Source organism: Pristiophorus japonicus, chromosome 13, assembly GCF_044704955.1.
Source record: "Pristiophorus japonicus isolate sPriJap1 chromosome 13, sPriJap1.hap1, whole genome shotgun sequence".
NCBI lineage: Eukaryota > Metazoa > Chordata > Chondrichthyes > Pristiophoridae > Pristiophorus > Pristiophorus japonicus.
Genome location: NC_091989.1, coordinates 175,702,270 through 175,730,159, shown reverse-complemented (window position 1 = coordinate 175,730,159; position 27,890 = coordinate 175,702,270). Strand labels below are relative to the sequence as shown.

Genomic DNA, 27,890 nt, shown 5'->3' with positions numbered 1-27,890 from the left:
CCTTTAGGGAAGGAAATCTGCCGTCCTTACCTGGTTTGGCCTATATGTGACTCCAGACCCCCACAAATGTGGTTGACTCTTAACTGCCCTCAGAAATGGCCCAGCAAGCCACTCAGTTGTAGCTACAACAAAGTCAGCACTGTAGGAGTACCTTCACCATATGGACTGCAGTGGCTCACCTTCTCAAGGGCAATTAGGGATGGGCAATAAATGCCGGCCTTGCCAGCGACGCCCACATTCCGTGAACAAATAAATTTTAAAAAAAACATGGAGGGAAAAAACTAAAGACTAAAAAAATCAAATAATAATGACACAAATCATTGTAGTAAACTTTACAAGATAGCTATAGGAGATTTCAGTGCATAACACCATCATTTCATAAGCATGCACTGTACCAGCTGAAGTGCTTAAAATCTACTGAGCCTTTTGCAGAGTACATTAATCTACCTTTCAAAACATAGGAATTTTTGCACACAGAGAATATGCTTTCAATTTGCTTGTGTTTGCACTTTTCCTGAAGAACTTTGATGTGAAAGAAATTCAAAACAACATTCTGAATACAGAATTTCTCTGCCAAATTAAGAACGAAAATTTCAGTTATCTCAGAAACTGCAGATTTCTCCCATTTAGGTTTATAACAAACAGCACTGGAGAGGCGCTGGCACACAAACACAAATGTATTTCTTCTGGGAAATAGATGTGTAGAAAGTATGGGAGCAATCTGGCTGATTAGAAAGCTGTTCTGATATTCACATACCACGAGTCGATTTTAATGTTATTGGGGGTGGGGGGGATGGGCAAATTAAATTCCCGCTATAAATTAAAACAATGGGTAGCATGGTTCAACCAAAATGGCACCAAAAACGGATAATTCTACACGAACTAGTGCCTGTTCATCAAGTCAGTGGTGCAACTACCAAAAAAACTATACTTGGAACCCCAGATAGAACTGTTTGGAAATAAACCTAGAAAAATTGTCTGGCACCGCTCCCAAAGAGTTAGGACTCGGTCTGCATGAGAAATAAAAAGTAATATATAAAATATAAAGGGTCGGCCGTTTAAGACAGTAATGAGGAGGAATTTCTTCACTCAGAGGGTTGTGAATCTTTGGAATTATCTACCCCAAAGGGCTGTGGATGCTGAGGTCGATAGATTTTTGGACTCGAGGGGAATCAAGGGGTATGGAGATCAGGCGGGAGAATGGAGTTGATGTTGAAGATCAGCTATGATCTTATTGAGTGGCGGAGCAGGCTCGAGGGGCCGTATGGACTCCTCCTGTTCCCAATTCTTATAAGCGCAGTATTACAGTGATCAAAACCAGCTGGCAAACTTTAGAATCAACAATACCAAAAATAAGAGGGAAGAGTCCTTCCGGGAAAACTCCAAACATCATTCTCTTCCTACTTTGAAGTAGAAAAAATATTCGGGCTAGATGAAAAGTAAAAGCAGCAAGACACTTTCTGCAGACATAAACCCCCCTGAGGTTCCTCCTACACCTGTGCGGTGCGACATTACCTTCACTTTATCCTAAGCCAGGTCCCTGTTCATTGGGCAAGTGTTGTGGAGGGAATGGGACTGATGTCATACAGCTCAAGTGTTACTGCTGCTGCTGGTGACAGTAGCGGTATTCTTGCCAGATTTACCACTCACACTGCAATTCCGGTGCTTTTCATGTCCGCTATGTTGCATGGTGGAAATGGAGCACCACATCAGTCTGACTGCCATATTCTCTGAGAGGTGTGCGGTGAGCGACAGCCGGTTGCACCTCAAACACTTGGCTTCTGGACAGGCAACGCTTGGTTATACAATAATTGATTATCAGTCAATTCTTGCCCTGAAACAGGGTAATTTTTTTTAACTTGGGGAAAACATACTTGGTGTTTAACGCCTTCAAGCAATAAGCTTTTATCCGAAAGACTCATTAAAACAGTGCATCAAGCTCACAATTGCATTGTTATTCTCAATGAAGATTTTTGTTCTCTCCCGATGTAGTGACATGGCAGCTGAAGCGATGGTGCAGGTCTAATTCAATACACCAGCTTTTTGGGTTGTAGTTTGACCTACAACTCCACCACTGAGATTTTCCACTTTTGGCACAGCTCACAGCCTGATCTTAATGAATGGTGGAACAGGCCCAAAGGCCTCCTGCTCCTATTTCTTATGTTCTTACATCAGAGTGGCTAGATGCAGATTTAAAACAGACTCACATGGAAGGCTACTATTTACACCCAATTTTCCTAAATCAGCTTCAGGAGCAGATTTGGAGGGTTATATAAGTGACACCTGTGATGAGAGATGACAATTGCATGCAAGTGAAATTTAAAGGGCTAGGGACATTTAAAATGCAGTATTAGAACAGGAAGACAAAAATTCTGAGAGACTTTGGAGAGCCTCAAAAGATATCTCAACCCTAGAGGCTTTGCAAAGGCTGAAGAGCAGGTAACTAAGGAGAGTCAGGCGAAAATGAAAGGAATTCCCAAAATGAAGGCACGAGTCGGTAGGCATGTCTGTTGTGTCAGATTAAAGCTCAGTCTAATGATAGGAGTTCAGTTGGATTGCAACAGTGCTGTGGGATATCTCTGTTTTAAACAAAGGTAATCTATGACAAGGCATAGGCAATGGACAACCACTTTTGAATACAACCATCATATCGCCTATCTAAAACCTTGATAAGGCCTCAGTTAGAGTACTGTGTGCAGCATTGGGCTCCACACTATAGGAAGGAGACTGAACTTTGGAGAGGGTGCAATGCAGATTCACATGGATGCTGTCTGATATGAGGAAATACAAATATGAAGAAAGGCTTGAAAAATTGGGTATTTTTGTCTTTAAAACAATGCAGATTACAGGGAAAAAGATAGAAGTGTTTAAAATTATGAAAGGATGGGACAGGGTAGATAGAAACAGACTGTTTTCAGCAGTTGAGTGGTCTAGAACGAGGACCATAGATACAAGATTAAATGATAGGGGAGGCTAGAACTAGAGGGCATAATCTTAGAATAAGAGGCCGCCCATTTAAAACAGAGATGAGGAAGAATTTCTTCTCTGAGGGTTGTAGGTCTGGAATTTGCTGCCTCAGAGAGCTGTGGAAGCTGGGTCATTGAATAAATTTAAGACAGAGATAGACAGTTTCTTAACCAATAAGGGACTAAGGGGTTATGGGGAGCGGGCAGTGACGTGGACCTGAGTCCATGATCAGATCTGCCATGATTGTATTAAATGGCAGAGCAGGCTCGAGGGGCCATATGGCCTACTCCTGCTCCTATTTCTTATGTTCTTAAGTTTTTATGCAAGAGATTAAGAACAGAGAGCAGGAGAAACTTCTTTATACAGTTGTCAGGTTGTGGAATTCACTTTCAGAGTCCGTGGTTGAGGCAGAAACATTCAAGTTTATATTGCATGGGTGAATGGAGGGAAAGGGAGTGAACGGATATGGAATCAAGGTGATTGGAAATATTTACTCGCATGGAGGGGAAACACCGACACAGTCTGGATAGGCCGAATGGCCTGCTTCCATGTTGTGACTCTTTCTATGCATTTTCTGTGTAAATGATGCAGCAATCCAGCACCCCATGGGGGATGTGGTGCTGCATGAGGTGAATGGGAGGCGAGTTGTCTCCTGTGTAATTCCGCAGCATAAATCAGCAATGCAGCATGCCTTGAAGGAGCTACGTTTCAGGCTACAGCTGACCATTACTGTCACTTCACGTGCCAGCTCGATAATGTAGCTGCTCTTGCAGCAGATGGCGCAGTACTGCATCTGTATCTCTTGCTGACCCAAACTCTGTAGAAACGGATGATGATACCTTGGCAGGTGCGCCCAATCTGGCTACGCTAGCTCCTAATCATCCTGGATGCCTTGTTTCATGCAGTGTCACTGAAAGCATGATATACTGTGATTGAGGTGCTTCCAAGCAAGCATCCAGCGTTACAGTTTAGCAGTCATTCATATAGCTTGCTGTCTACTGTTGCAGCTTCCTATGGGAATACAAACCTACACAAGCACGAACTGTCCGCCATGGTAAATTACCTTCAGCTCTTTCTGCAGATGCGGGCATACAGGTGGACTTCTCCTTAGGCAGTCCCTCGGAATCGAGGAAGACTTGCTTCCACACTAATATGAGTTCTCAGGTGACTGAAGAGTCCAATGCAGGACCTACAGTCTCTGTCACAGGTGGGGCAGATGGTGGTTGAAGGGACAGGTGGGTGGGGTTCTGGGTTGTCGTGCGCTCCTTCCGCTGTCTACGCTTGGCTTCCGTGTGCTCCCGGCGAAGAGACTTGAGGTTTTCGGCGCCTTCCCGATGCTTCTTCTGCACTTTGAGCGGTCTTGGGCCAGGGATTCCCAAGTATCGGGGGATGTTGCACTTTTTCAAGGAGGCTTTGAGGGTGTCCTTGAAGCATTTCCTCTGCCCATCTGGGACTCGCTTGGCGTGTCGGAGCTCTGAGTAGAGCGCTTGTTTTGGGAGACTAGTATCGGGCATGTGGCCCGTCCATCGGAGAGATCAAGCGTGGTCAATGCTTCGATGCTGGGGATGTTGGCCTGAGGGAGAACACTGAAGTTGGTACGCCCATCCTTCCAATTGATTTGCAGGATCTTGCGGAGGCAGCACTGATGGTACTTCTTCAGTGCTTTGAGATGCCTGCTGTACATAGTCCATATCTCTGAAGCATATAGGAGGGCGAGTATCACTACTGCTCTGCAGACCATGAGCTTGGTGCCGGGTTTGAGATCCTGGTCTTCAAACACTCTCGTCCTCAGGCTGCACTGACACTGAAGGGGGTGTTGGACTTTGTCATCGACGTCTGCCCTTGTTGACAGTACAGGTGGACACAGAGAATCAGCAACCTGACCTGCGTGGCGTCTCTCTCCTTAGATCCTCCTCGTCTGATAGGTGTCATGTATTTGCTTTGTGGGTTCTTTGCTTAAGAATTCATGGCTACACATTTGCTGTAAAGAACTATCTGGTTTATTAGCAAACGGAACACTACCAGTTCATCCACCAGGCTCACAACAGACCGCCTCATCGTGGAGAACCTGAACTCAATTAGCTGGGGTTTTATTGCATCTTGTGAACATCACGTGACTGGCTAAACCACTCACAGTGCAACAGCTCCACAGACCTGGGAGCATGCTCACAGGTGCATACATTACAATAGGGGGCTTCATATCGGACAACCCATTGGTGGCAGTGCTGGCAGGAGCAGAAACAAAACTTAGTTCCCAGACCCAGCAAAAGAAACCCTGAACGCTGTGAAAAAAATGGCTTAAATATACATCTTTATAATATTCTGGCCTTTCCATGATCTCCAGTATACTTACTGCCACTTACCATGAGACAACTGTGGGATATGAATTGAGGGACAAACTCTCCCAAACCTAAAATTAATATTCACATGAAGTGTCCACTTTATTTGCCACTGGTCCCTCCCTTCTCATGCCCCACTCCCCCATCCCCTCCCCGCCCCCGGAAAATGCAGTACATTGCAAATTCGGGTTCTGAGAGTCTTTGGTCCATTTTCCATCTTGAGCTTCCCAGATATAGGGCAGATTTCATAGGAAAATCAGGGGTTATGTGCCCTATCCCCTCATTAGGATGAGTATAAAAAATTATAGATTAACTTTGAGAAGACTAACACGTTAGGAGAATCAATTAATGAAACCAGGAAAAGACTCAGAGGTCAAATGTCAAAAGAAAACGTTCACATTTGGAAACAATATATAATTTTTCAGAAAACACTGGTCAAAAGTTAGAATGTTGGTGATAAGTACAAAAATCGATTGTCATCTCGTTGCTGCAGTCCTTAGTGGTGAAAGGGCTCGTATGGGTAGTTGTTCTTGGCCAGACTTGATTTCTGGCATGGTCTGCTCCGCTCCGACAAGTACGGAAAAACTGCCATACCGGGTGCTGCAAAAAGCAGCAGCACCTTCATGTGGTGGAAAGTGCTGCACTAACTCTGCAGCTGCAATAGGAACAGAGATTAAAAATATTTAATTGCTGCTCCATTCACCAGTGCAATATTCTGCACTCTTCGACAAACGTAAAGTGTCGTGCGCAGTGAATTGCCATCACAGCAACACCCATCTCTTTAATTTAGGCACCAAATTCACTTCCACTGTTTGATTGAATGTTTAAATTCATGCTGTTGAGGTGTTTATTAAAATACATTTGCATGTCCAATCAAACCTCATTATTATGAACTCCTGGGAACCTGCAAAAAGAATTCATTTTATGATCACCTTTATCAACATTTCAGAGCTTCAATCGATTATAATAAATTTTATATATTAATATGTACACGTATGTACACACAGAGACGGACAGAATTAGCGATACCCAGGAGTGATTACAAGGCCATAATCTCAACGAGAAATTCAAGCTGTTTATAACCGTCTGAAGCCCAAGATGAGATTACAGCCTTGAAATCATTAGAATTATTTGAAAAAGCATTTACTGCAGTCAGGAGTAGTTCCAGTCTGTTTGCAGTACTTCTTTCGAAAGCAGTGGTAGATGTCATTGAAGCCATCAATGCCCAAAACACTCCATGCAGTTTGATATGTGATGACATCCTCACTGAAGGATTGATGACTGCAACATAATCAGTGCAGTTTATGGAGGGATAACCTGCAGCCGATTACCAGAAAATATGTCAAGTTTACTTTGTAATAAACCTCACACTGTGCAATCAATGGGCGGCTGCTGCTGCTGCTGAAAGGGTTAAGATGTGAAATCCTTTTCAGAATGACACACGGGTGAAGTGCAGACCCTGCATTAAATGAGGTGAAAGTGCAAACAATTTTAGCGCTCGGTATACATTTATTTGGTTTAACGGAAGGGCATAAGCCAGGCAAAGACACTTTAAGGTCAGCAGAACTCTCAGCTCCTCTACGGCTGCACTACTGGTGTCACGTGTTGGTACAACAAAAAGTTACAAGCCGTATGCAGAAAGCCAAGGTGTGATCCTGCTGGCTGATTCAGGCAATAGTGGAACCTTTCATTCCAAAACAAGTCCGAAACAGAAAACAGGGTACAACTGAACACCACTTAAACTTACAGACACATAGTGCTCCAGCTGGCACTACAGCCAAGACTGTTGAATAATGTGCCTCCATCACAAACATTCTTTGTTTGTAGACTTTGTGCACCCACAGTTAGCCAAATGTTCAGCAAGAATCTCCTTAACCCACAACATGCTGGTTTTCAAAAACAGGCTGTGTATGTGATACTGAGGGAAGCTGTGGCTCAGTGGGTAGCACTCTTGCCTCTGAGTCAAAAGGTTGTGGGGTCAAGTCCCACTCCACAGACTTGAGCACAAAAAATCTCGGCTGCCACTCCCAGTGAAGTGCTGAAGCAACGCTGTACTATCGAGGTGCCGTCTTTCGGATGAGCTTAAACCGAGGCCCCATCTCTGTCCTCTCAGGTGGACATAAAAGATCCCATGGCACTATTTTAAAGAAGAGCAGGGGAGTTATCCCCAATGTCCTGGACAATATTTATCCCTCAATCAACATAATAAAAACAGATTATCTGGTCATTATCACATTGCTGTTTGTGGGAGCTTGCTGTGCACAAGTTGGCTGCCGCGTTTCCCACATTCACCATCATCATCATAGGCAGTCCCTCGGACTTTACATTACAACAGTGACAACGCTCCTAAAGTACTTCATTGCCTGTAAAGCGCTTTGGGACGTCCAGTGGTCATGAAAGGCGCTATATAAATGCAAGTCTTTCTTCCTTTATGAAAAAAAAGACGACGACTATCTGGTACTGCGTCTAGTTAGAGTGCTGCATCACGGTCTGATTCCCGACATGAACTCAAGTGTTTCTAGTCTCAGGTGGACCTTTGGAGGCTGCATCTCCCAGAAAGTACATTAAAAAAAATCAAAGGACAATTAAATTTTGTCCTGGTTCATCACCTCTTCCTATCAGATTGTTTCCGAGCTGAATAGGGGACAGACCTTACAGCAGATGTCTGGCCACAATCAAGCTCAGAGAATGATGTGTCACATGGAGGAACTCAAAGAGAGGGAGCAAAATATAATTTCTCCACTCCCTGCTACTGTGTGTATATATATCTCTCAATGTACCATGCCTTTACGGGAAGTTTCTTAATTAATAAAAAGAGAGCCTCAGTTATCAGTGCTCCCATCATGCACAAGGATTTTTGCATGAGGGGACTGGACCAGGAGGAATCAGGCTGCTAACATTTATTGAAGAAAACGACAAAAAAACTCAGCTACATACAGTTCCCTGCAGCACCAAAGCCTTCTGGCAGCACTCCGCACTGCCATCTGGAGAGGACAGTGCACGAAAGGAAGGATGTAGGAAGTAGTTCAGAGAGTTGGGTGATGCGCAGGAGAGGGAGGAGTAAGGGCAACTAAATTTAAACAATATGATTTTCATTACTGCAATATACAAACTCACATGTTCTTATCTTCAGAATCTAGATTTTTTCATTTGCCTTCTGTCTTTGGTATTTGTATAATGATTCATATCTATTGCATTATGTATTTTTGAATCTTTTGTCATGATGACGATAAAGACTGTATTACAGCGCTGAATGCTGGTCCAATTTCATTAAGGAGGCGAGAGGAGATGAGAGGAGTAGAGTAGGGGAGGAGGAGTGGAAGGGGAGGGAGGATAGAGATGGGGAGGTGAGGGTATAGGAAGGGAGGGTATAGGAAGGGAGGGTAGAGGAGGGGGGGGGCAGAGGGGAGGGGCAGAGGGGAGAGAGGCGGGGAGGGGAGAGAGGCGGGGAGGGGAGAGGGTAGAGAAGGGGAGGAGAGAGGAGGGGAGGAGGAGAGATGGGGAGAGAACATAAGAACATAAGAATTAGGAACAGGAGTAGGCCATCTAGCCCCTCGAGTCTGCTCCGCCATTCAATAAGATCATGGTTGATCTGGTCGTGGACTCAGCTCCACTTACCCGCCCTCTCCCCGTAACCCTTAATTCCCTTATTGCTTAAAAATCTATCTATCTTTGACTTGAAAACATTCAATGAGCTAGCCTCAAATGCTTCCTTGGGCAGAGAATTCCACAGATTCACAACCCTCTGGGAGAAGAAATTCTTTCTCAACTCGGTTTTAAATTGGCTCCTCCGTATTTTGAGGGTGTGCCCCCTAGTTCTAGTCTCCCCCACCAATGAAAACAACCTCTCTGCCTCTATCTTGTCTATCCCTTTCATGATTTTAAATGTTTCTATAAGATCACCCCTCATCCTTCTGAACTCCAAGGAGTAAAGACCCAGTCTACTCAATCTATCATCATAAGGTAACCCCCTCATTTCTCGAATCAGCCTAGTGAATCGTCTCTGTACCCCTTCCAAAGCTAGTATATCCTTCCTTAAGTAAGGTGACCAAAACTGCACGCAGTACTCCAGGTGCGGCCTTACCAATACCTTATACAGTTGCAGCAGGACCTCCCTGTTTTTGTACTCCATCCCTTTCGCAATGAAGGCCAACATTCCATTTGCCTTCCTGATTACCTGCTGCACCTGCAAACTAACTTTTTGGGATTCATGCACAAGGACCCCCAGGCCCCTCTTCACCACAGCATGTTGTAATTTCTCCCCATTCAAATAATATTCCCTTTTACTGTTTTTTTTCCCAAGGTGGATGACCTCACATTTTCCGACATTGTATTCCATCTGCCAAACCTTAGCCCATTCGCTTAACCTATCCAAATCTCCTTGCAGCCTCTCTGAGTCCTCTACACAACCCGCTTTCCCACTAATCTTAGTGTCATCTGCAAATTCTGTTGCACTACACTCTGTCCCCTCTTCTATGTCATCTATGTATATTGTAAACAGTTGTGTTCCCAGTACTGATCCCTGTGGCACACCAGAGAGAGAGGAGGGGAGGGGAAAGAGGAGGGGAGGGGGAGGGGAAAGAGGGGAGGGGGAGGGGAAAGAGGAGGGGAGGGGGAGGGGAAAAAGGAGGGGGGGGGAGGGGAAAGAGGAGGAGAGGGGGAGGGGAAAGAGGAGGGGAGGGGGAGGGGAAAGAGGAGGGGAGGGGGAGGGGAAAGAGGAGGGGAGGGGGAGGGGAAAGAGGAGGGGAGGGGGAGGGGAAAGAGGAGGGGAGGGGAGGAGAGGAAGAGAGGTCCTGCCATCATGGTGGATTATTGAGGTTCCACTCTAGATAAATAACAATGACTTGTAATTCAGTCCTGTTTTGGTCTTCATCGTTTCAAAGCAGCTTATATCGTAGAATGTATTTATATCGGTGTCTACTGTACATAACTGTGTAGCAAGGCAGTCACACAACCAATAGCATGATGGTCTAAAGAATTGCAGGATTGTAATTCAAGCAATTTATACAGCAGCTGAGCCATGAGAAAGGTAGCGTGTGTATTATACACACAGAAACACACACCTTGTGAGATATATACAGCCTGCAAGATTCACCTTTTCAGACAGATCTCAAACATCTGCCCCAATAATCCCTGCAGTGAGACTTCTCTCAAACCATTTACTTTCAAACCAGATGTGAAAGATGTAAGCGAATTCAGGATGAAGAAATCAGAGCATTCCACCTTGATCTCAATGCAGTGTTGTTCATCAATAATTCAGGCACCCTGTGAGAACAGTGATGACAGGTCTCTCTTCCTAACACGTTTGAGTGCATGGTCGAACAGGTCTGATGGAAAGGGGAAGTACGTTAGCTATTTTCATATCATGGCAGCCGACAAGCAGCAAAGACCATGATTTTTTTTTTAAACTACCTGGCTTCATTTTATTTTTACACTGAATGTACATTCATTCTTCGCTTTCTCATTAAAGTCTTCCCGCTAACCTCCAGGTCCACACCAGCTTCTTGCAACCAAGACACATCATCTGCTCAATTACTTATTTGTGTTGCAAAAAGAATCCCATTACCTCTCACAGCTGATAAAATATTAATAAAAACAGGAATATTGCACTTCCCCAATCTGGCCGTCTTTCAATGGTAGCACACAGTCTGCGTAAAAGATCTGAGGGTCAGGTAACAGCTTCTGAAGGATGGGAGGGGTCTAAAGATGAACATTTCCTTGATTAGCAGCAGTCTGATCGAAAGCCACATGCTCATGTACAGGCAGGAGTCGATTGTCCCGTTTCCTAAAAGTTGGGATATTAAAATGAGTTGATTTAACCCTGCACCTTCACCTATAATCTCTGCCTTTTAAACAATGAGAGGTGCTGAGTCATTATAAATACTATTAATGCCTGCAAAATGCCAAATCTGGAAATGATACTCATGTCATTTATTAAGCCCTCTTTTTCAAATTACCCTTTTAAAGTTCAGCTTTAATATCCGACTTATCTTTAATTGTGCTTGGTTTGTACATTCATATACATTATTGCAACTGCCTGTACAGTAGGGTTTTACAGAATCCTTTTGGGTAGAATTTCCCAGCAGTGCCTTACTTGAAAGTCATTGAATCATAGATATTTACTGCACAGAACGAGGCCACTCGGCCCATCATGTCTGTGCCGGCCGAAAAAGAGCTATTCCGCTTAGTCCCACATTCCAGCTCTTGGTCCGTAGCCCTGTAGGTTACAGCGCTTCAAGTGCATATCCAAGTACTTTTTAAATGCGGTGAGGGTTTCTGCCTCTACCACCCGCTCAGGCAGTGAGTTCCAGACACCCACCACCCTCTAGGTGCAAAGAATTCTCCTCAACTCCCCTCTAATCCTTTGACCAATTCCTTTAAATCTCTACCCCCTGGTTATTGACCTCTCTGCTGAGGGAAATGAGTCATTCTGCTGTCATTTTACATTCATCAAATTTCTCATTCAAACTATATTACCTGCATTTGCAAAGTATTGAACAACTCAGATATTGTGTGTCTGTTGGCATCACATTGATTGGAATATGCACTGATATTACACCAAGAAAACCCGAGACAACCCCATAAATATCCATGCACAAAAGTCAAAATTATATTTAAAATGTCAAATATGTAGCAGGTGGGAAAAGTCAGCAACACATCCTACCTCCTATAGAGTGTACTGACCTTCCCTCCCTCATGACTTATGACATTACCAGAACTCCTCCATTGAATTGTTGTCTTGCAACACCTCCCTACTGATTTTTCTAACTATGCTAACAGCTGAGAACCTTTCTCAAACATAAAGTAGGTTTTTGTTTTATAAATGACTTCACAAGCAATATGGTGGTGCAGCATCTTGGGAGCATCGACACAGATCATCCTCACCTCCTGTGTTGCTAATCTTAGCTGTGCCGCCATTGGAGGTCACCTTAACTCGAGGTCACTGATGGGGGGGGGGGGGGGGGGAAAATCGGGACATTGGAGGCAGTAAGGCTGCTCTCACATACCTCCTAAAGGCTATTTTTATAACAGCATGGGGAGCAGATGGCCCCTGTTCCCTTTCAGCTACAAATGGTATGCAATGGGGTCTGAAAAATACCTTTTGAAAAAAAAAATTTACTCCTCATCCATGTGTTTTAACGCTGATACAGGGCTTTAGTGAGCCCACACCTGGAGTACTGTGCACAGATTTGGTCTCCTTATCTGAGTAAGGACATACTTGCCTTGGAGGCGGCTCAGTAAAGGTTCACTAGATTGACGCCTGGGATGAGAGGGTTGTCCTATGAGAAGAGATCGAGTAGATTGGCCTATCTGGTGTTTAGAATGGGAGGTGATCTCATTGAAACAGATAAGATTCTGAGGGGGATTGACAGATATTGAGAGGTTGTTTCCCCTAACTGGAGAGTTTAGAACTAGGCTGCATAGTCTCAGGATAAGGGGTCGGCCATTTAAGACTGAGATGAGGAGGAATCTTGTGAATCTTTCGAACTCTCTATCCCACAGGGTTTTGGATGCTGAATCGCTGAGTATATTGAAGGCTGAGATAGATTTTTGGAGTCATGGGGAATTAAGGTATATGGAGATCAGGTGGGAAAATTGAGTGGAGGTCGAAGGTCAGCCATGATCTTACTGAATGATGGAGCTGGCTTGAGGAGCCGTATGGCCTACTCCTGCTCCCAGTTCTTATGTTGTTATACTTGACATGCTTTGAAATAAATCTCTGAGTCAGGTTCAAAAAGGGCAATACCACTGCTGCAACCCCCCACTTCAAAACATTCAGCAGATGGTAGATGACATACCAGATTCTCCACTGCCATCACTCATCCCAAAGTTAGAGTCTCCCACCACAAAAGAGAATGAGCTGATAACACTAAGTTTCTGAATGAAAAAGAATTCTCCCTGATTATGAGGACACATGAATGGAGCACACAGTATCAATAATGAAAGTACTCTGAGGGCAGAAAGACTAGGCTGACACAAACCACTCTCCTAATCCTCTCTCAAACATCGTACTTTTTCATTAATTTGTGTCAACTATTTAGTACAACAGCTACGCTGGAAAATTGAGTGTGAATCACTCAATAAATGATTCAACGGAGAACCATCAGTGCTTGAAGGTACAAATGTTCTGGCTGAGGAATAGTGAGCCCAATTGAGCACTCTCAAAAGATGCTCAGATACATAACGAGGTGTCAACCAATCATCCCTTTCTGTGTGTCAGCAGCAATGAATAGCTTCCCACTGCAGTGTGTGCCTAAGGTATAAAGGGCAAGTCAGCAGCTCAAACAGGAGCAGAACCTAGCACTTTTACATAGTTGTGTACACGCACATGCACACAAAATCATTGTACCTATTCTTATTCCAGAAACTGAGGGCAGTGGGCCAACTGAAAGACACCACCAATTGACTTGCCTATACTTAGTTCCCCGGTACAGCATGAGCAGCTGTCCATTAGTATTACTTTGTTAATATCAACAATGTGAACTCAAGTGAAATAAAAAACGATCAAACTCCTCCACTTCTCGTCATTAAATTGATTAAAAACAAACATCGCAAATGTGTTAGGACGCAAAGAAACACAAAGGAAGATAACTGGGTCAAACAGGAACATGCTGAGAGCATGCCAGACCTTATAGATTATGTTACATCTGTCCTCTATATCAACAGAGTGTTTGTACTGGACCATGTATGACATCTATCAGTAGAACAGGTTCCAACAGAGATCTCCCATCTGTCCCAGTCTCTGAGTGAAAGGCTCATTTCACTTTCTCTGAGGTGAATGTAACCACATTGCATGCATAGATTAGCTTGGATGTCTAAAAAGCAGAGCTCATATCTTAGCCTATGGCAATTAGTGCTAATAGAATTAATGCTAGCTGGCAGAACAGAGAATTCCACACGGCGACTGATAAAAATCTCATCAGCACCTTTGTAGGGAACTGAAAAATACACACCCCACCACAGGAAGCCTCAAAAGCAAGGCACTGTGTCGCGCTCTCTAGACATGTGGGGAACAGCCATGGCTCAGAGGCATTTTAGAACGTGGAACCATAAACCTGCCTGTGTGAAAGTAACTTTCCCCATAATGGGGTTAAAGAGGACCGGGCTTGGCATAGAGAGAGAGTGAGAGAGAGAGAGAAAGAGAGAGTGAGGGAAAGAGAGAGCAAGAGAGAGAGAGAGAGAGAGAGAGCGAGAGCGAGAGAGAGAATGAGAGAGAGCGAGAGATAGAGAGAGCGAAGAGAGAAAGTGAGAGCAAGAGAGAGAGAAAGAGCAAGAGAGAGAGAACGAGAGAGAAAGAAAGACTTACATCATGCCTTTCATGACCACTCGATGTTCCAAAGCGCTTTACAGCCAATTAAGTACTTTTTGAACTGTAGGGTCACTGTTGCAATGTAGGAAATGCGGCAGCCAATTTGCGCACAGCAAGCTCCCACAAACAGCAATATGATAATGACCAGATAATCTGTTCTAATGATGTTGACTGAGGGTTAAATATTGGCCAGGACACCGGGGAGAACTCCCCTGCTCTTCTTCAAAATAGTGCCATGGGATCTTTTATGTCTACCTGAGAGAACAGATGGGGCCTTGATTTAACGTCTCATCCGAAAGACGGCACCTCCGACAGTGCAGCACTGGAGTGTCAGCCTGGATTTTTGTCAAGTTTCTGGAGTGGGACTTGAACCCACAACCTTTGAGAGAAAATGCAGCCTTGTGAATTAGTGGTTTAAATTTCACTGCAGCACAAAAAACAATAGCAATGACCACAGAAAAGAGAAAAAAAAGATCTATTATAATTCTGGAGTGGTGTTCAATATCAGATCAAGTCATTGCTGTCTGGTTCCAGCTAACTATTTAACCAAAGCCATCCACTGTCTGCCATGAGCATCAGAAGTCGTCGAGGACAAATGTCCAGATGCACCTAAAATCAATTAGCCATCAAATTTTGACGCTTAATTCCAGACTATCGGTGGAATTTTAATTGCAGCCACCGTGGGCAGGTGTTACTAAAGATATTGACAGTGAGCTTCGCACAATAAACTTTATTGGCAACTTGTGTCTGATTGCAGTACTGAAGCTGAATAAAGAGGAATGGGTAAGGCTGCGTGCAGCAAGCAGATCATTATCGCCGTAAATTTATACAGTTCTTCTGGATCTGCCACCCTCCCCCCTCCTTAAACTGCAGACATGGCAGCTTTTCTTTAAAAAAAAATCAAGGACATTTAATTTTTGACAAGTAAAACATTCAAATGTTGCTGTGTGTGATGGAGCAGCTCATATTCGTTTTCCGTACATCTATTGTGTCAGATTAATGGGCAGCAGTCTCTGCCAATGACCATAAAAGATTTTTGTAACTAGGGGCCATTTGAAAGATGGTTTTCCTCCCCCCCCCACCTTCAAATTTTTCCACTTTTCTTTGAACGCCTTTTTGAATGGTTTGTACAATATCGTCTTATAGCAATCTGACTGCAGCTGAGCAAATACATTAAAGAGCAGCCTTTCTAAACAGGAAAGAACTTTTCGGACAATTAAAACCACTACGCCTCCTAGTGGCCGATGCTGCTAATGTCCTCAGACCAAAAAATTGTACAACAGAAGCATGGGCTTTTCACCAAATGTAAAATAATCCTTATTCAGCTTCTTCTCTGAACATGCCCCAAGAAACAGCTGCTGAGCACAGCCCCTCCTTAATCAAATTTTGGCTTGTGGTGCAAATCGTTGCAAAAGGGTTGAGTGATTAAAAAAAAACCTTCTCCGTTTCAGCAGCCCAGGTATGCACAGAGAAGACATTTTTTTTTAATTATTACTTCACGGACTCTAAAATCTGTTTTGTACACCTAAATGCCATCACAGTCAGACATGACTAAAGAGTCAGGGATTTAGCGGTGCCATTTTGACCACACATAGTAATGTATAATTTTGCCCAAGTAAAGGCTTCTGTGGCATTCAGTTGATGCAGCATGTTAGCAACCTAATCATTTACATGGCGAAAGGACATTGAGGGCACACGGGCGCTTTGATCCACATGGCAGGGATACCAAATTATCGTTCGGTAAAAGAACAAAAATGTATAGAGCAGAGCTAGCATCCAAACAATACGTAGGGAAGTTTTCAACGTTCCTTCCTCTCACAGGAGCAGACCCTCCCTGACCCAGCAATTTTGTTTTCAATAATGGAGGAGGAAGGAGGATTTGGCCTGAATTTTACAAGGTACCTTCGAAGCTACTTAGTTCTGAAAAGCACACAACCGCCTTTTGGTAAGTGAATTGAATTCAATGTGCTGCTCAGTCCTCTCTGTGCTCCAAGGCTTACGGACAGTTTGCTCGGCTGGTTCTCGATCAGGCCAACATCCCCAGCATCGAAGCACTGACCATGCTCGACTAGCTCCGCTGGGCTGGCCACATTGTTCGCATGCCAGACACAAGACTCCCAAAGCAAGCGCTCTACTCGGAACTCCGACACGGCAAGTGAGCCAAAGGTGGGCAGAGGAAACGTTTCAAGGACACTCTCAAAGCCTCCTTGATTAAGTACAACATCCCCGCCGACACCTGGGATTCCCGGGCCAAAGACCGCCCGAATTGGAGGAAGAGCATCCGGGAGGGCGCTGAGCACCTCGAGTCTCGTCGCCGAGAGCATGCAGAAAACAAACGCAGGCAGCGGAAGGAGTGTGCAGCAAACCAGACTCCCCACCCACCCTTTCCTCCAACCACTGTCTGCCCCACCTGTGACAGACTGTAGTTCCCGTATTAGACTGTTCAGTCACCTAAAAACTCACTTTTAGAGTGGAAGCAAGTTTCGAGGGACTGCCTATGATGATGATGATGATGATGATGATGATGATGATGATGAATTCAATGTGCTGTTCAGTCCTCTCTGTGCTGCAAGGCTTACAGGCAGTTCAGGTACAATCACTCTCATCCATGGCCCAGATATTCTCCCAAATTCGAGCTGATAAAAAGGTGAATAATTACAAATTAACACCAGTAATTTGAGGGATTCAAGTAACGGTCACTTGCGTAGTTATGCGGGAAAAACATTATAGTTCTTTTGACAATTATATATTTTTTTAAAAACAAAGGGTTTGACCATTCTAAGAGGTAAGCAACCAAGCCATATGATTATTTGGCTGAGCAAAGCCAAAACCAAGCACCAATTGTGACTGTATTCTTTATAAACACACTTACTAACAAGCACTCATTCTTACCCAGGATCTCCAAACTTTGGAACTCACCTAACTTTCACTTCCTTGTTAATCTTCAGGATTTGAAAACCTAATGTGTAGTCAGCTAATCACTGATCTATCTCACCTTCTCTTCAAATTCAACAAGCTTGTGGTGTCCTCTACCATGGGCCTTAACCCAGATTGCTCAATTTAAAAAAAAATCATATAACTATAACTATATAAGAGTATGCCCTCATGGCAATATCCTCGGGTGTTGCATGCAATTCCTATGACCCCTCTCCTATAAACGCTGTCTGATAGCTCTTCACTATGACTTTCTCTGAACTATTGCAGTCTCATGTATAAGCAAGCATTGTTCCTAGCTTCCTCATTGACAAGAAAAGCACAGCCAACAGCTATTTGTTTCAGCATACTTAACAGAAACCAAGTTAGAAGGAGTCTGCTTCACTGCCATACCAGCTCCTAGAACTGAACAACAACTTGCATTTATAAAGCCCTTTAATGTAGTTAAACATCCCAAAGCGCTGCACAAGAACGTTAGCAATCAAAAGTTGACACTGAGCCAAAGGAGGAGATATCAGACCAGATGACCAAAAGCTACATCAAAGAGTAGGCTTAAGGAGCGTCTCAAGGCAGAGTGGTTTACAGAGGGAATTTCAGAGCTTAGGACCCAGGCAGCTGAAGGCATGGCCGCCAACAGTGAAGCGATTAAAGTCAGGGATGTACAAGAGGCCAGAAGTGGAGGAGCGCAGAGATCTCCGAAGCTTGGAGGTCTGGAGGAGGTTACAGAGATAGGGAGGGGCAAGACCGTGGAAATCCCACTTACCGAATGCTTCCGAGTCTGTTCTACATGGTTTGTTCTTACCAATACTCCTGAAACGTATTTTTAAAAATCATTTCAAAAGTACTGTCGCATTTTGATAGATTGTAGAGTTAATGAAGCGGAATCTGTTGGAGTTCGAAGAGAACTGCCCTGCAGCACATAAGAAGATTCACCATTTTAACTCCCACACACAGTGGCTATCAATAAACAAGAAGCAGTTTTTGCTTTAGAAACTTCAGAACCAAATTATTTTCAAGTTTACACAGATGATGTATGGCACCAGCTGCACTGTACAATTTATTTATTCTTCCACCACAAACGAACCCAGTAGCATAATCCACTGAGCAAAGAGGACATCATTTGGTTTTACTGCTTGTGGTTGAGGGTCCAAACATTCCTGATCACAGCTGCCAACCATGCATTCCGCTTCGAGCAGAGTCCCTTTGTACAGTGTTTGGTTGAGTCAAGAAAGACTTGCACATGGTGCACAATTGTTGCATAACTTCTTCATAGACTAGGACCATCATCTAAACAGGTTACAGATCGGGTAGTCATGGTTTACAGAAAATAAGCCCAAGGCACCAAACTCTCGAGCACCGAAGATGCAAGTGAGTTTTGTTGGCCATGGCAAGAGTGCTTCATGTTTCATGTTCCACCACGAAACAGAGGTACTAAAGCAAAATACTACAGATGCTGGAATCTGAAATAAAAACAGAAAATACTGGAAATAGCAAGTCAGGCAGCATCTGTGGAGAGAGAAACGGAGTTAATGTTTCAGGTCGATAACCTGAGACGCTCTAATTTTTTCCAGTTCTGACAAAGGGCCATCGACCTGAAAAGTTAACTCTGTTTCTCTCTCCACACCTGCTGAGTATCTCCAGAATGTTCTGTTTTTATACTAAACAGAGCATTATTGGTCTCTCGCATGTGCCTTTGCTTTAAATATCCTATTAGCTGGCTCTTGGGGTTGCTACTGTGGCATCCTACGTCTTGCAGCATTAGGATTGTTGGTGGGTTGATAATGATCTGTCGGAGGCCAGTGCCATCATGAGCTCAGCCTGGGACTGTGTAATCTTCCATTCATGTCATAGAAACATAGAAAATAGGTGCAGGAGCAGGCCCTTCGGCCCTTTGAGCCTGCACCACCATTCAATATGATCATGGCTGATCATGCAACTTCAGTACCCCACTCCCGCCTTCTCTCCATACCCCCTGATCTCCTTAGCCGTAAGGGCCACATCCAACTCCCTTTTGAATATATCCAACGAACTGGACTCAACAACTTTCTGTGGTAGAGAATTCCACAGCTTCACCACTCTCTGGGTGAAAAGGTTTCTCCTCATCTCGGTCCTATATGGCTTACAGTTCTACAAAGTGTAACTGGAGCGGAGAGCACAGGGAGGAAGGAAGGCCTGAGAATGGGAGAACAGAACGAACAATGTACAGATGCACACATCAAGGGAACAGACATGGGGAAAGGGACAAAGAGAGGTCAGAAAGAAAGAGTAATGGTCAGGTAGCAGGCCAGCAGGAGGAAAGTTGTGAAAGAGTTTCGGCAGATGTGAGATACGTAAGCCACCGAGCACAAACCACCACGTAAATCCCACAAGTGGTCAAATCCACATTGTCCAAAAACCTTAACAAATGTAGAGGGAAATTCTATTTAGGTGAAATTAGAAAATATGCATGGCCGCCTTAAGCTGAATCGTGGCCATCAAAACTAAAATGAAAGCCAAGGGTTAAACCGGTTTGTGGCAAATAATGTGATCCAGTGCAGGCCACAATAAACAATAAGTACACTAAAGTTTGACTTGCATATGTTCTGGGCACTGAACCATTTTATACATAGAAACAAGACTTTGTGTTTTGTGCTATTTTAATTTTTGATATGTCTCAACAGATTAGCAATCACTATGAAGAAGTCCCTCAGCATATAATTCGAACGGGAGACCTGAGTAATGATCTTGTCAAGTGGCCTCGACTGAAACCAATTTTAGTTTTCACATTTTAAACTAGAAGCAGCTTTAATAAACTGTAAAAATTTACATTATTTAGGGAATCACTAAGTAGGAATAGAATTTGTTCAGCATTTAATTCCATCAAGATAACTTACAAGTCACAAAGAGGAACAGGATGGGAGGGGGAGGCCTAAATATTCAACATCTTTAGTGAATTTCTTTGCTGATACGCAGTATTGGAGTTACTAAAACATTATAATCAATCAATATTTGTTAAAATCAGACTCAAATCATTATTTTTGACTTATTAACAGCTGTCTCAGAATGATTGACCTCAAAACTGGAAATGTCAGAGATTATAAGTTGAAATAAATGACCGTGTACTGAGAGCTACAGTATTTAATTTCACTTCCACTTTTAAATTCAAAGCTTATTATGTACAGTAACAGTGAAGTTTAATAAACTGGTTCACCGATAATTAAACACCTTGAATAATTTATCTCGTTGATCTCAGACCGCCTTCCTCTTTGAAAACCGATCCACACTGACACCCTGAATAAAGCTGCCAAAGAGCTGTACCAAGCCTAGAATGTAAGTGGATTTGCCTTCAACACTGTATGGAACACATGCTGGGTCGTGGAACCCGAACAAAAGCAGGACAACAGCAATCTGTTTCTTTCATCGGAAGCCAGTATTAAAGTGAAGGTGCTGCTCCAAATCAAAAGCACAATCACTCATTTGCAAGCAGATGTCCTTCACACTGCAGGCAGTGGTTTATATCTAGTCATACGATCCCACTGCTGTGAAACATCTTTTCCCTCCACTTTACAAAAAAAACCTAGCTATTACAATAATTTCCACATAGTTTAGCAGAATTAGCTTCATATTAGTGTAATTCTAACGCATTCATGAATGTGACTATATAAAGATACACAACAAATTTAATGGATAACAAATTGCAAAATTACCCTTCAAAATGTTAGCTGTATAAAGGTGTGTTAAATTGACACCTATCTTAGGATCGAGGTGTATCTTTCTAGTACAAACACCAAGAGGGATTCTCAGGAATCAGAACCTCAATATCAACATAAACCACATTTGAACAAATTGTCTGATGGATAGTTATTTACCTATATTTAAATGTGCACATCAATTGCATTCCTTTACCTGACTTGAAACATTTCAGAGTTGTGTTGGCGTCTGACCATAAGCAGATGGCAGCTGAATGAAGACTTGAGCAGAATTATTTTTAAGAACTTCACTCAAATACCTTCAAAATAACACTTCATGTCGAATGGTGCCGAGTGTTTCAATGACAGCTTTTCAACAACACAATCTGTTGGTGAAAGGGTTAGACCTTAAGGCGCTTGTCATAGCATTTGTTGTGTTAACCATATGGAGCTCTGGTTTATTCAGCAGGGCAAGGGTTAAGGGAATCAAACAGTGGGGGAATTTGTATGGCTTTCTCTACAAACTAAAAAGGATTGCAGGTGCAAACCAACTCTGTACAAGAATGAACATTTGGGCATTTCAGCTACCATACAGAGGCACATTAGTGTACATTGGTGTGATAGATATTCCACCATAAAGATTACGAAAGGATTGGGGCAACAGTGAATAATTCTTTATTTATGAATTAGTTTTAATCTCTTTAAAAATCATTGAAAGGATCAAAAAAAACTTCCTATATTGCACTGTATGCTACTCGTATAATTTTTTAGTAAATACAACTTATATATAGCACCTTTAACATAATAAAACGTAATCACAGAAGCGTTATCAAAAATATTTTGACATCGGGCCATAGAAAGTGATGTTGGGCCAGAGGTCAAACAGGTAGGTCAAAGAGGTAGGTCACTGAATATATTTAAGGTGGAGATAGACAGATTTTTGAATGATAAGGGAGTCAAGGGTTATGGGGAATGGGCAGGAAAGTGGAGTTGAGGCCAAGATCAGATCAGCCACGATCTTATTGAATGGCGGAGCAAGCTCGAATGGCCTACTCCCGCTTCCATTTTTTATGTTTTTATGTTCTTAAGCAGCGTCTTTAAAGAAGGCTTCCAGAAGTAATCATTTAATCTACTACCTTCTTTTCATCCTTCCTCAGTTCAAATCCTATCTGAAACCTTGAAGTATCTTGATTCTTCTTTGATAACCCTCTTATCGAACCCCCGGCCTGCGAGCACCATCGGGGTAGGCCGGGGAGCGGAGGGAGTAGCCTGGCGGCCTGGCCCCAGCAATCTGCGTGGTCCCCAGCCTGCGAGCATCATCGGAGCAGGCCGGGGAGTGGAAGGAGTGGAGTGGCGGCATACCACTCCAGGGAGCAGCACATGCTGGAGCAGGAGAGCAACGGCAGCGAAGAGGGCGACAGGACTGGATGTCACCAGGATCCAGGTTGGTGATTGGAGCGTGGGCAGGTACAGCAGGAGCGGCGACAGGCGAAGGAGCAGTGAGAGATTGTAGAGGGACGTGATCAGGGCCAAGGAGAGGCATGAGTTCGGGGCCCCGAAGAGGCGAGGGCCCAGGGGCAGCACGGGCCAGCCCATAATGCGATATGTGTGCGCACTAGGTCCATGCAGCAGAGATGGTCTCCAGTCGTCTTGGATAACCCTTGCCACACCGAGCTCGATCAAGCCCGTGTGGTGGCTGGTGTGCAACGGCCACCACGCGTTAAAAAAATCCACGCACAGGCATCTTCCACCCTTCAAGGTTTAGTTCGAGACCTGGAATATGAGGTCCTTCACTGAAACGCCTGTGAACTTTTTGGTGTGGAAGCAAGTCATCCTCGACTCGAGGGACTGCCTATGATGATGATGAATGTTACAATAGAGGAACAAATTCTTATTCAAAAGCAAAATACTGCGAATGCTGCAAATCTGAAATATAAACAGAAAATGCTGGAAATACTTAGCAGGTTACATCTGTGGAGAGAGAAACAGAGTTAAGTTTCAGGTCGGTGATCTTTCGTAAGAACTGGAAAAAGTTAGAGATGTAACAGGTTGTTAAGTAAGTGCAGGGGCAGGGGAAGGGGGGAGGGAAGGAAAGAATAAAAGGGACGGTCTGTGATAGGGTGGAAGGCAGGAGAGATTAAATGACAAAAGGTATGATAGTACAAAGCAAAAGGAGATGGTAATGGGACAGGTAAAGAAACAAAGGTGAGTCTAGATAGGGTGTAAATGGGAATGGCAGAATCATCAACAGCTGCCATGGGAAAAAAACAGGGGCAGAGGTCATGGTCTGAAAATGTTGAACTCAATGTTGAATCCAGAAAGCTGTAAGGTGCCGAATCTTATTGTTGCATTTGGCTTTTTATACCATACTTATTTCTGGTTCCCTCTTTGCCCCTCGGACTGCCTTTAATAAACATTTTTTGTATTATTTCCATTGGTTTCCCTCATCTTGCTTGCTATGGGCTTTGTAGAATTTTTTTTAAAAACTTATTTCTTAACATCTCATCAGTTCATTTGGATTCTGTTTATTTCTTTGTGCTTGGTATATATTTATCCTATGTGCTTAATAGTACTTATTTAAAAGTATTTCATTCATCACGCTCAGTAGTACTTCCTTAAAGGTATTCCATTCATCCTCAGCTGATAGTTTTTGTGAGTGCCACCCTACAGTCGATTTCTTTAAAATCTAACCAGTTCCTTTGAAGATGGAAGGCAAGGGACGAAAGAAGGACCATACGTTTTTCTTTGGAAGGCTAAGCCATATAGGCCAAATGGCCACCTTCAACTTTGTTAACCTACTACCACTTACACCCTAAACTTGCCTTACAATATCATCGTCAATGAGTAGCTCAGTGGGTAGCACTCTCGCCTCTGAGCCTCTGAGCCAGAAGGTTGTGGGTTCAAATCCCATTACCGGGACTTAAGCACAGAAATCCATGCTGACACTCCAGTGTAGTACTGAGGGAGCGGTGCCGGCTTTCGGATAAGACATTAAACCGAGGCCCTGTCTGCTCTCTCAGGTGGACTTAAAAGATCCCATGGCACTATTTTGGATTAGAGCAGGGGAGTTATTCCCGGTGTCCTGGCCAATATTTGTCCCTCAATCAACATCACAAAAACAGATTATCTGGTCATTATCACGTTGCTGTTTGTGGGAGCTTGCTGTGCGCAAATTGGCTGTCGCGTTTCCCACATTACAACAGTGACTACACTCCAAAAGTACTTCATTGGCTGTAAAGCACTTTGAGACATCCAGTGGTCATGAAAGGCGCTATATAAATCCAAGTCTTTCTTTTATTTCTCACTGAATCACATGGTACAACTGTGAGCATCAACGGTCAGGGTTTTTCATGTGCTCTCGCACTAAACAAAAAGGAAAGCAAATCATGAATAAAAATGTAAAACAAAATTTATAAATCATAAAAATAACATGCAATATAATCAAAGAATAGCATGTCCCAGATGATATTTACAATACCACATCTGTTATTGCACTAAAACTGAAAACATATTCAACAAAAGCTGTTTTCCAACTTGACGCTATGCAATATTAACATTTACATTATTTCCATCTGTATTTTGTGCTGCAGGACATGTAGCTAAAGAAAAGAAAGATTTATATAGCACCTTTCACGACCTCAGGGTGTCCCAAAGAGCTTTACAGTACTTTTGAAGTGAAGTCACAGTTACAATTTAGGAAACGCGACAGCACATTTCACAGCAAGCTCCCACCAACAGCAATGTGATAATGACCAAATAGTCTGTTTTAGTGATGTTGGTTGAGGGATAAATATTGGCCAGGACACCGGGGATAAAAAAGAAAGAAAAAAAACGAAAAAAAAACTCCCCTGCTCTGCTTCGAATAGTGCCTGGAACATTCACCTGAGGGGGCAGATGGGGCCTCGGTTTAACGTCTCATCCACAAGACTAACACATCATCATTGGAAAAAGTCATAACCTCTAACTTTTCAAATATTGCACCTCATACGTATCAAAGATTTCTTTCCTGACATCTTCTTCCTGATTTTATCAGGCATTGCAGGTGACAATGGGTCAAAGAGTGCGAGTATTCATTTCACTACTGTGAAAATTCTAGTAGGGCTCTTGAAAATTTAATGCCTTGTCTCCAAGATTTTATTTCCTGGATTCATTCCGTCCCGAGGTTTTGATCTCTCAATGTAAAGGAAATCATTGTGTTTTAAAAAGGAAATACCCTCAAAATTTAACAGATGAAAAAAAATTGAGGATCGGGAAGAGGTCCAAATGTTAAGTACACAATGGTCATTCCTCCCCGTAACTTGCAACTTGATGTGCTTGCAAAACAAATTCAAGAATTACTGTGGATAGTCACATATCCGCCTGATCGTTTACTTTGTCCAAACTTGCTGTCGAAAATAAAATCCATTCCTATAGGCTAGTAACATCCAATCATAATTTAATTCATTAAAGCAGATTAGCTTAATGTTAAGAAGCAGAATTTTTTTCCCATCCTTTGATATTGAAAAATCATGGCACTTATCTGATCCGATTGTATATCTGCCTCTGGAATTAGAAACAGACATATATTTAAGATAAATTAAGAAACCATTAACACTGGAGTACACCAACTATTCAAAACTGCACAGGATGCCTTAGAAAGATGATACTTTACGCACTTTCAGCTTAGCCTTGTGCCTCCGGGTTCAAGTCGCAGTGATAGCCCACACTAACATCTGGCCACATTAAGTGCATGTTTTGATATTTCTTGGCTTTTGCAGTCGAAGTGGAAATCTCTCTCTTGATCGAGTGGGGGCAACAACAAGTTATCTGGAGAACTCCATTTTCCCCTTTTGTCGCAGTGTTTTATTGATCATTATTCTTTGTTAAAAAAATTGTAACATACAAATTAAAACCTATACAAGCTTCTTTCTAAATTGAAATACATTGTGGGACTCAATTAGAATAAGAACATAAGAAATAGGAGCAGGAGTAGGCCATTTGGCCCCTCGAACCTACTCTGCCATTCAATAAGATCATGGCTAATCTTCTACCTCAACTCCACTTTCCTGCACTGTCCCCATATCCTTTGATTCCCTTAATATTCAAAAATCTATCGATCTCTGTCTTGAATAGACTCAACGATTGAGCATCCACAGCACTCTGGAGTAGAGAATTCCAAAGATTCACCACCCTGAGTGAAGAGGGTTGTGAATCTTTGGACTTTGTTGTACCTCTCATCCAGAGCTGGATTTTTGTGCCTATTCCCAGCACTCCCTGTATTTTTTTCAGTGGTAAAGGGGTTACCTGTAAGCACAGCCAGGGAAACACACTTTAGACACAGCAAAAGGGACAAATCAAAGGTCTACTTCTCATCACCCCCTTGAAAGATAATGTTGATTTGTAATATTATTCAATAAGGCCACACTCTTTCTGTCATTTCCTTTATACTTACGCCCTCTTCTTTATAATATTTCTTGGTACAATTGTATCCAGTATAATCCTTCTCGACATATACATAAAGAAAAAGAAAGATGTAATGTACTTGCTTCATGGGTTCTTTGCTATTCAGGAGGCTCAATTTTAAAAGCACAAAACACAAGCGTTTAAAAAGACTTTTAGTTCCGATTTAGCTGGATTTTATTTGTGCAGCAATGTGCCATTTTGCAAAGTGGCTTAGTGCAGGTTCGCACTGTCAATTTACCACATAGCACATTTTAATTTCGGCCATACAAGGCAGGGGCAGATGGGATGTGGTAGCCACGCAACCCCTCCCCCTGCCCCTACAGAGAGACAAGGAAACAAAAGAATAAATAAAAAATTGGGCAAATTACCGTACACTGCTCTTCCACACCTTCTAGTGGCCAAATTAAAAGTCGGTTCCACAAAAATCCTGAAACCGAATTGCCTGCCCTTACTTGCAGCAAGAGAGCTCGAGAGATCTTGCACGTTTTACTAATTCAGAGTGACATTTGTGTAGTTTTTAATTAAAATATTATCTATTTTAATATGTCCTCTTAAAGATAAACAGCGTTCCACATATTTAAATAGGTTTGAAATCTATCACTCTTGCTGATCGTGAATCCTATGATTATCTTACCAACATCTTCCTTACCCATGCGTTCAAATCACTTGAAAATGATACTGTCCATTGTTCAAACTGTGTAATCTGACAAAAACACACAAACCCACACACACAAAATGTATTCCCTGTGCATGAGGGTACTTAAATACAGGGGCAGACTGAGTCTACAAAGTGTCTTTCACTGCACAGATTCACCAACTTAATGGCCAATTAATAGTTAACTAAGCAATCAATTATATACAGGAAAACCATGCCCACATAAAGCTAACAATTAATTTCTAGAAATCACTTCTACTTTTTGGAATGTCATTTTGTGGAGAGTATATGTGCAGTACAACATGATTGCTTCAATTTTCCCTTTTATTTTCACAGAAAGCCCAGAGGTTAGGTTTAATAAGGATCAATGGCAGTTTATCTAGGACATAGCTACTTCAGAATGTGCAAATTAAAACCAACACTTGAAAGAAATGGATTTAATTAAAAAATGTAGAGCCACAGGCTTTGTAAATTCAATTAAAGGATTTATGCAAAGGTTCAGTAGTTGTTTTTTTTAAGTTACCGCCTATGTAATGAGATCTTCATATGTAAAATCAATAGGTAATCTGGGACAA

The 27,890-nt window shown here is 42.8% G+C and overlaps 1 protein-coding gene across 2 annotated transcripts in view; it reads right to left on the bottom strand.

Annotated features, from left to right (window-relative positions):
* Positions 1-27,890, bottom strand: part of wwox (WW domain containing oxidoreductase) — a 1,164,136-nt gene that overhangs the window by 616,945 nt on the left and 519,301 nt on the right. Inside the window, exon 9 of one of the 2 annotated variants that reach the window (XM_070898281.1) lies at positions 17,106-17,252. The exons of the other annotated variant lie outside the window; for it this stretch is intronic. Within the exon in view, the coding sequence (XP_070754382.1) occupies positions 17,112-17,252 (141 nt within the window). The 3' untranslated portion in view covers positions 17,106-17,111. Of the gene's footprint in view, positions 1-17,105; positions 17,253-27,890 lie in introns of those variants that run through there. 2 annotated transcript variants of the gene reach the window in all.